The sequence below is a fragment of the Sardina pilchardus genome, chromosome 12 (genome assembly GCF_963854185.1).
Source record: "Sardina pilchardus chromosome 12, fSarPil1.1, whole genome shotgun sequence".
In the NCBI taxonomy this organism is placed as follows: Eukaryota; Metazoa; Chordata; class Actinopteri; order Clupeiformes; family Clupeidae; genus Sardina; species Sardina pilchardus.
In genome coordinates, this window is record NC_085005.1 from 21,045,183 (window position 1) to 21,055,182 (window position 10,000).

The 10,000-nt window shown below is 46.0% G+C and overlaps 1 protein-coding gene across 1 annotated transcript in view; it reads right to left on the reverse strand.

Annotated features, from left to right (window-relative positions):
- The window catches only part of itpkb (inositol-trisphosphate 3-kinase B), a 33,744-nt gene that overhangs the window by 9,073 nt on the left and 14,671 nt on the right, over positions 1-10,000 (reverse strand). The window contains exons 3-4 of the mRNA XM_062550380.1: positions 3,332-3,431; positions 2,367-2,580 (exon numbers count right to left, since the gene is read on the reverse strand). Coding sequence (XP_062406364.1) covers positions 2,367-2,580; positions 3,332-3,431 — 314 coding nt within the window. The remainder of the gene's footprint in view (positions 1-2,366; positions 2,581-3,331; positions 3,432-10,000) is intronic.

Here is a 10,000-nt window from a genome sequence, read left to right on the forward strand (position 1 = left end):
CCGTTTTACACGGCAGATATCCTTTTTTTTCCCCCTGACAAGACAGGCTCAAGTTCTCGCCGAGTACCACATTCTTTTTGTTTAGACAGGCCCAGCGCAGCGTCTGCTAATATCCTGACCATCTGGCCAGCTCTATATTTGTCCATTGGTGAGGCGAGACTCCCGCTAGACTCCGGCAAACAAAGCGCCGCTAGAAACCAGAGAGACAGCAGCAGCCCGGAGGGATGTTCAGCTCTCCGCCATGAGCCCACCCCCCCCCCCCCCACCACCACCTCCTCCACCTCCACCTCCCCCGTCCTCAAACCCCCACCCCCGACAAACCCCCACATCAACCCCCTCCTCCGCTGTTCACCGCAGACGAGGATGCGTTACCGAATGGGGAAGGCACTGTCCACGACCCCTTTCCAGTGATGAGACTTTGGGGGATTTGTGAATTTACGTCCGTATTGGCCCAACGTCATCATCTAGGATGCGACAGCTTATTTTTTTGGTAAATACTTTAGAGGAGTAAAAAACATGGGAGCAATTTACGTGCTTGGACTTCTTAAAGATAACAACAGCTCCCGTCGGGCTGGCTGATCCGGCGAGAGCTTCGCCGGGCGGTGTGACAGGCTTTCTACATGGCCCTACTCCATCAGAGTAATTAACGACCAGGAATGGAAATGGTTCAGTTGGCTCTTCTTACTCCTGTTCCTCTCTCTCTCTCTCTCTCTCTCTCTCTCTCTCTCTCTCTCTCTCTCTCTCTCTCTCTCTCTCTCTCTCTCTCTCTCTCTCTCTCTCTCTCTCTCTCTGTCTTTCTGTCTCTCTCGCTGTGTCTTTTCTCTCTCTCTCTTGCCCTCTCCATGTCTTTCCCTCCTATTGCTTGCCCTCATTCTTCTCTTTCTTCCTTCCCTACTTCCATTCTCGTCTTTCTTCCTTCTCTACTTCCTCCCTCCCTTTCTGTTTTTGTTCTGTCTCTCTCTCTCTCTCTCTCTCTCTCTCCCAGATGAAAGAGCTGGTGTGTGAGATGAGCCAGCTGGCGGCCAGGGTACTGGAAAGACAGACAGATAGAGAAAGAGAGAGAAAGAAGTAGAAAGACGGAATGAGAAAGAGAAAAAGGGGGGGAGACAGAGAGGTAGAGGTAGAGATAGAGAGAGAAGAGGGAGAGAAAACAAAGAGTAAAGGGAGGTGCAGAGAGGTAGAAGAGGTAGAAATCACGAGAGAGAGGCGATAGATAAAGTGAGTGATGGAAAGAAAGTGAAGAGAAATATATAGAGTGAAAGAGAGGTGGACAGAGGGGCATTTGTGAGGAGGGAGAGACAGAAAGAAAAAGGTCAGGAGAGATGGAGGTAGAGAAAAAGAGGGCAGGAGAGGTGGTGGTAGAGAAAAGGAGGACAGGAGAGGTAGAAGAAGAGAAAAAGAGGACAGGAGAAGTGGAGGTGGAGAAAAAGAGGACAGGAGAGACGGAGGTAGAGAAAAAGAGGACAGGAAAGGTAGAAGAAGAGAAAAAGAGGGCAGGAGAGGTAGAGAAAAAAGAGGGCAGGGGAGGTGGAGGAAGAGAGAGTGATGTGCTGGCGAGCTGGCCTCTGCTGACCTGGCCTTTTGTCCTCAGGTTTCACAAACCCTTTTCAAACAGGAAGGAACACACAAAGAGGCTCTCAGCATCTGAGGGTGGGACAGCCACTGACCTGACAGTGTGACCAGGGCAAAGCGGCATGGCCCTCAACTGTATGCCACATTTTGATTTATTGTTTTTTTTCTCTCTCATAAATAGTTCTTTTCTCATTTATATAACACAATGAATTGTCTGCTTTGATGAAACAAAATTATTTTTACCCACGTTTTTATGCATACACTTGGTGAACTCGAACAAGGAACTTGAAACTAGCCTTTGTCTTGTGCTTTTGTCATTTCCAGACAGGAGAAACCTTCTGGTCATGGACGTGAATCATTTTGGGCTGTTTCTACAAACTGCTCTCCCATGAATGACTGGCCCTCATTAGCAACCATGTGGATGAATGAGAAATGAAACGTCAGGCCTTTCTGACCAATTTGTGTACTCCTTCTGCTTCTCCAGTCTCCATTTTCTTTGTTACCTCCGCCAAGGAGGTTATGTTTTCATCGGGGGTTGGATTGTTGGGTTGTTTATTTGTTTGTCTTTGTGTCCGTTTGTTTGCAAAATAACTCAAAAAGTTATGGATGGATTTCGATGACATTTTCAGGGAAGGTCTGAAATGACCCAAGGAAGAAACAATTAAAGACGAACGAATTTTGGGAGTGATCCGTATCACCGTCTGGATGCGGGAGGCGGTTATGTGTTCGCTTGGCGGAGGTTTGCGCTCTCTGAGTGCTTTTTCTAGTTTCGCTATGCCGTGGCGTACACTCACCTGACCCCCATCTTGCAGTCCATGACGCAGGGCAGGTCGAACTCGGCCAGCAGGTCGTCCATCTGGTTGTACTTCTCGCCGTCCTTCTCCACGTCGCCGTGGTAGGCGGGCACGAAGGGCTTGAGCACGTCCCTCATCAGCCAGTCCAGACAGCGCTGCTCGCACTCACAGTGCTTCTTTAGGATGCGCCCGTTCGCCCCCGCCTTGAAGCTGCCTACACACGGTAAACAACAACAACAACAACATCAACGACGACAACAAGTCAACAACATGGAGGTCATTACAGTATTCAGAGGTATTCAGAGGCAGCACTGTGTGACAAAGCAGTGCTGGAAACCAGAGAAACAGCAGCCCTGAGGGATAAAGTAGCCTACAGTATCTTTACTTTAAGTTGGAATCGGAATTTCATTGGAATTTTGTTTCCAATTTTGTTGTAAGTTATGGTTCATAAGATGCAATGGTGGGTCATTCAGAAAGGGCCAGCCAATCAGAAAATAGTCGGGTGCATAGGGTTATACATAAACATATTCCAATGGGTTCCATAGATAAGTAAAATCAAGATTGAAATAGTGTATTTCAAACACTATACGACTTTAGTTGCACAGTGATTATGACTGTCACTATGAGAATATGGAAGATATACAATAATTAAAGATGGACAACAGACTTAAGAGGACATCAATTGGAACAGATGGCTTTAACTCTGAGAACAACAAGCCTGATATGTGCCGTGTGGTGTCAATTTCATCCAACATTTCCGAGGACATTGTGAACTCTTCTGGCAAGTTCTCACCATTCATTCTCTCCTCTCAAGTGAGGTCATTTATTCACAAAAATAGCCCTAAACACATCCTGACATAAAATCTCCTTGATTCTTCCATCAGGCCATTCTCAGTGATACATTTTCCCCAAGGCTTTGGTTCTACGTGCAGCATCCCATCCAAAGGCTTGTCCTCAAGGCCTACCTGCATGGCCAGCCAGCTGGATCCAAGGGTACTTCTTCTTGAAGGACATCACAAACGGCGACCAGTGCACCATGTTCTTGATCTTCTTCCATGACTTATGCTGCACAAAAAAACAGTGGAAGAATTGAGTGAATGTTATGTAATGTTATGTTATGTTATGTTTATATTTATCACAACAAGCAGGAATGTTTGTAAAACACTGACAAACAATCCAAATGAATGGAGTGGTTAAAAAAATACAAAGACTGGAGATGAATCAAAAAGGGCATTTGTGCACATGTTTAGACATGTTTGAAGGGAAGCCTCAACATAACCCTGCAGACATTTCCAGTCCAACTCCCAATTCCAAGGAAGTGGGTTTAATGAAATCGCAGCAGATAGATAAACTGATAACGCATACACACTGCAGTATGTGCCATGTGGCATTGTCATCACGTGTTACCAGAAGCTTGACAAGCGCAAACAAAACTCACAAACACTCAACAATCAACCCATAGACAGGATGCCACAGGAGACGGTATCAAGCAGACTTCTGCAGAAGTAAAGTCAGACGTAATGTTTGCTCTGTATAAATATGGCGTCAGTTTGGAAAACCCTCTCTCATTACAAGAGAGCTGGGTATTTTTGTTACTGCAGCGCAGCCAGCCAACGATCTGTGTATTCTTTCTCTCTCTCTCTCTCTCTCTCTCTCTCTCTCTCTCTCTCTCTCACACACACACACACACACACACACACACACACACACACACACACACACACACACGGATGGTGAGGCACACTGTTACGAGTCATCGCGGCTTGGCGATGTTCCGAGACGGCGTGTTTACAGCTGGCCCTCACCATCCCGTAAGTGCCTTGCCTACACACACACACACACACACACACACACAAACACTGGGCGGTCACTTGTTTGGCTACTCCACCAGATGATCAGGTCAAGAATCCAAGCCTGGTCCAGTAAATGCTAAAACATGCAGTCAAGTTCTTGACTTAAGTTGAGACACGACTTCTAACCTTCTATCATTCAATATATTTGTTATATCAATTCTATTCAACAGATCGATTAAATTCATTTGTGTTAGGTCATTGGTCTAAAGTTCATCAGTCATATTAGTTTTCTTATATACATTCTTATATGCAGTGTGTTTTATTGAGCAACTCAGCAACTCCTCTGTTTAATATGGTATCACTATTATTACTGGTGTTATTATGGTATTAATGGTGATACAAGCGTGAAAAAACAACTCGCTACCTAGCAAGACATTTTTTTTTGGGGGGGGGGGGCTGTTTGGCTATTCTGAGGTAGCCACTCTGCCGGGGAGTGTTATTCCACCTCACTGGATGTCCTTGAGTGAGGTCTCTTTAATTTTCCATGCTGGCAGCTTGTATACGTTTTTTTTTTCTTCTTTTCCTCTCTTTCTTTCTATCTCTCCCTCCCTCTCTCTCTCTCTTTCTGTCTCCCTCTCTCTCTCGCACACACACACACACACTATCTCTTTCTCTCTTTCTCTCTCCTTTTCTCTCTCTGCTCTCTAAAATGGATGTGGGGTTTCCCTTAGTGACCGCGCTGTGCTCCAAGCTTGGGGAAGCCTTTAACAAAAAAAAACAAAAAAAGAAAGAAAAAACTCGCTTCAGTGCACACAGCCAACTCTGAAGCAGCCCTCCCTGGGCACACAGTAACCAAGGGCACTCCTCTTCTGAGCCTGTCCAAACTAAGGAAGGCAGTCGGGGGGGAAACCCTTTCAGTCAACCAGAAAAACCCATATCAGCCAAAGGCGGAAAAAAAGCAAATGAAAAAAAAAATCCACAGCACAAATTTAGCAATCCTGACCTGAGATCAACCAGTTGTGATTACCGTACGGTCAGCGAGAACGTGACACCCTTCAAGCTTTTGCTTGATTTTATCTCCCAGACAGTCGAGCAAAAAAATGCGGTGTGATTTGTTGATAAGGTGAGTGTGGTTGCCATGAGAGCGATCACCACCCCCACCCCCCCCCCCCCCCTCACAGAAAGCATTTGTTCGCTCCCTCTTTTTAATTAAGGCAAGGCCTTGTCCTGCCCTTATAAGGCAGCAGTGGTAACTCGGTGCAGGCTTTATTTTTCCCATCACATGAGGACTCCTCTGGCCATGCTTCAGTGGAGGAGGGAGAGAGGGAACATCTCTCTCCCTGCAGGAGATAGGAGACACGTGGAGGGACCCACACCCACACACACACACACACACACACACACACACACACACATACGCAAACGCACACACACACACACACACACACATACACACACACACACACACACACACACACACACACAGACACAGATACACACACACACACACACACACATACACACACAATCTCACTGCTTTGGGGAAGTGTGCAGAGGTGGAAGCAGGTTAGGCATGTTTGTATGGTGTGTGTGTGTGTGTGTGGGCCTGTGCTCTCACTCTCTTAGCATGCACACAAACACACACACACACACACACACCTCAGCTGGATCCTCAAGGCCAACTCTCTCCACGGATCATGTGGTGGAAACTCAGCCACCCCTCTCATGTCAGGGACAAGCGAGCCCTACTCAACCTCCAGCCATGTGATTTCATTTCCCCCATTCTGAGTTTCCCCCAAGACTCACCTGTAGTGTTCCTCAGGAACAAGCCGCTGCATGTAAAACCAAAAAAAAACAAAAAAATGAATGAATGCACTTCCAAAAGATGCACGGCCAAGCGCCACCAATACGCATAGACAAAGACACACCACACAAACACCATGCACAACATGATCAGACAACCAACATACTTGACCACAAACTATATACAAACAAGGTACATGACCAGAGACTCAAAGCACAAACCACATGCACGACCCAGGGCTTAACTATGCAAACAACATGCATGTCCAAAGATCTGAAGCTGCACAACACCAACACCAGGTGTTTGATACACGCTACACAGATTGTGTCTATGGAGGCGTGAACTTTATGACTGTCAGCAGCACCCAGAGTTGGGTCACCTCTCAAGGGTCACTGAAAGGCCAGTTACCACAAATTGCGCACTCTTCTCTAAACCAATCATGTGTGAACATCTATGATTCAAATCAATTTCCTGGACAGGCACAGACAGGTTGATGTCAGTGGGTCTGCCTCTTTTTTTTATCCCCATGCAGGGCCAGAGTGACAGCAAAAGATATTTCAATGTGCAGTCCCCGGCCTGACACGGCCTCTCAAGGGAATACAGGGCCATGTCTCTGCTTTCTGTCACCGAGGCTGGCTGACACGGAGCCGAATCTGTCTCGACGTGAGGGCCAAGAGAGCTCTGGCTGAAAATGCTTTGAAAAGCATTAGGGGAGTTGATGGACAGGTACCACAGGTACTGAGGGAAAAAGCAGAATACAAGACATCTTCCGTATGCAATATAGAGGAAGTGAGGAAATAAAAAATAAAACCGGGTGGATTCTGTGGAGGCAATGGGCCATAACACATAAAGTATGGGTTAGTGAGAAAAAAAAACACAACAAGTAGAACAGGAAGTGATGTAGCTCGGTACGATGATAAGATAGTGTGGGGTTAAGGCCAGGACACAATGAACATCCCACACTGTCAAGATAAACAAGATAAACAAACAATTGTCGACACTGCGCCTTTTTAACTGGTTACGTTCTACCACATGCATAAGTAAACAGACTCCGGGCTCTAATTTGAATGGTAGGCAAATTGCAAAGTCTTAACCAAAGCTATCTTAATAACTAGGCAAAGTCAATCTGCTCATTTAACATCATGGACCAGAGTTTAACCACAAACACTGATGAATCAGCTCAATGTTCCCATGCCACAACATAGCTACAGTTCATACACGAGAATTCAGCTTGCTGACAGACTTTGCACTGGGTCCTGCCACCCCGTCAATCGTCTCAGAGTAACAAGACACCTAGCCGATAACAAAACAATTTGTCATGTAATACAGCAAGTTACAACATAACTTATTACATTATTGGTTCAGAAATGCTATCAGGTTATTGACATGCTTTTTTCATTATCGCCTTTTGACTATTAGCAGTTATTATGCAATTAGTTGTACCATAATTATATTTTACATTATTGGCTGTTACTCCTGTTAGTGAAGACTGAAGGTGCCGTGCATCTTCCTTTTTTTAACCACACATAACTCACAGAACCAGATACAACGAGAGTGGCAAGCAAATGAACACCAAAGCAACTCTACTGCTCCTTCCCTGGTGTAGCATGTGTTAGTGTAAGCCTTCTATAAAGAAACGCATGACTAATTAGCCTGTTACTATTGTTAGATTAAAATGAAAAGACAAGACTTGGTGGTCCCAACCACCAGCAGCAGGCGCAGGCCTCATAAGCCGCTAATAATGTTGGAATTAAAGTCACAGGCCCGTTCATCAGCCACCTCATTATGCTCGTAATCTGATTTCACACCATGAGTCAGAAACCATCAGGACCCATCTGAGGCACAACAACAGCACAGCACATCTTAAGGCCAGTTCAAACACAAGATCTGCGACGAGACGAGCTGCAACATTCTAAAAACCAGCAACTTGCTGCAACAATGTGCTCTAAAACTGGGGCGTTCAGACCACTGCAACGACATTAAAACGGCAACAATGTCTAGGCGTGAGGACAAGATAGAAGTTTTTAGCCAACATCACAATAGCTCCACGCAAATTGTTCTAAAACTCTGCAACTAAGATTTGACATGTTGAATGTTTAGCTACGGCTTTAAACTGCTTGCAACTGTTGATTCACACCGCCGCAACTGCTCTTCGCAACCGTCTCAGACCGTCGCGAATCTTCGGTTTGAACTGGCCTTTAGACACACAGAGTGTGCCGCAACGGAAGGCAAAAGCCAACGATGCTTACTGTACCTGCAACTCGGTGAGGGCGAAGACGATAAAGGTGCCCACGGACATCAGCAGAGGGAGAGCGAAGCGCCAGACACTCGAGACGAGCGATGCCATGCCGGGAGCCCGTGGGGGATCTCGGGTCAGTTTGGCTGTTTGATGATAATGGTGTGCCACGGCTTTTCTCTGAGGTGGACACGGGGCAGAGCGTGCCATTTGGTCATTTGCTTCCACACAAAACCTCTGGAAAACAGCCGAGCAGTCCCTCCATGCAAATGCCTGGCTGAGGAGTCGGGAGTCGAGTGTGTGCAAGGGCCGTGGATGCTATGCCCAGTGCCATGCAAATAAAAAGCATACCTCCCTTCCACCCCACTTGCATCGGCACTAAGTCTGGTCCCCGGGAACAACCCCAGAAATGTGACACCAGCCAGACATCCATATACTATTGAGCTGACCCAATCAGCCTTGGAGCCAGAGAGCAACGAGTGGGGGGGCTATGAGCATCGACGGGGGGGGCACCTGTTGGGGGCGGGGGGGCAAAATACTGCAAAATATCTACTACAGAGCACTCTGTGTGGGGGGGCACAGAGACCTGTTTGGGGGGGCCTGGACCCCTATGCCCCCCCCCCCCCCCCCCCCCTGACGCCGAGCCTGGACCCAATCATCTAGACCTTTGGAAACCTTGGCGCAATCTGAAAGTGTGGTGTCAAGGTCAGCTAGAAGAACAGAGGTGGAAGTCCAGCTTCAGAAAGTAAAAAAAGTCCCACCACATATCTGTGCCAACCATTCACTTAAACCAGCTGATTCTAATTAACACAAGTCTCCAGCCAGTTAGAGCAGCCAATTGATGAGATCAGCTGTGTTAAGTGCACAGGTAGAACCAATACACGACTGGATTTTTACTTTCTGAAGCTGGAGTTAGAAGAAACGGTCTGTTTGGTGTTACCCATCTCTGCTGTTGCACAATATTTGTTCTGTATAAATAAAAAAAATCCTGGCAGTAGCTGGTAACACCCAAGTCAAAGAAAACCTAAGGCAATTCATCTTTCAGTAAATATGTGTTTAAATATTCAGAGCATTCAAACAGAGGACAGACAGGTTGATGTGTATTATAGTTGACCTTGATCCATGAGGACACTGTCCAGTAAATGGAGCCAAACTGTTCAGTTGAGTACTTTTTACTGGTTGTGTTAAAGAAGAGGTTCTTCACTTTATCACCTGTGAGGTGCCATTTCAGTTGGTTTATAGGCTTCAAACGTACTGCAGAGAGATAACCGCATTTTTACAATGTTTAGAGTACATGTATGTACCAAGAGTTTGTGCATTTTATAAAACATCAAATCACAATAAAAAAAAAGCTTTGCAAGCACAGTGGGGGTGGAAGGAGCTCTTGATAATTGTTTTGTTACCGCGCCATGTCGGATCATTTGCAAGCACGAACTGATTTGAATAATGCTGATTAAATTGCCAAATGACTTCTCAATCGGGCAGGAGGAGAAAGTCATTATGTGAACAACAGCTGGAGGTCTGTTGTTCTCCATATACTAAACACCAGGAAATTACCCTGCATAATTAGAGAGAAAAAAGGCCAAAGCTCTGCAAATTAACCCCCCACCCACCCCTCTCTGAGAATATCATTTGATGCTGAAGATGAAAGACAGGTGTCTTGGGCAATGTGGACGATTCACACACTGACTGCCAGAGAGATGACACGCCAAAGATCTGAATGCTGAGGGGCGAAAAAAAGGAAAAAAAATTCTTGCGTGCTTTTTTCTCTTTAATTTTTTTTCTTTCTTTCTTTCTTCAC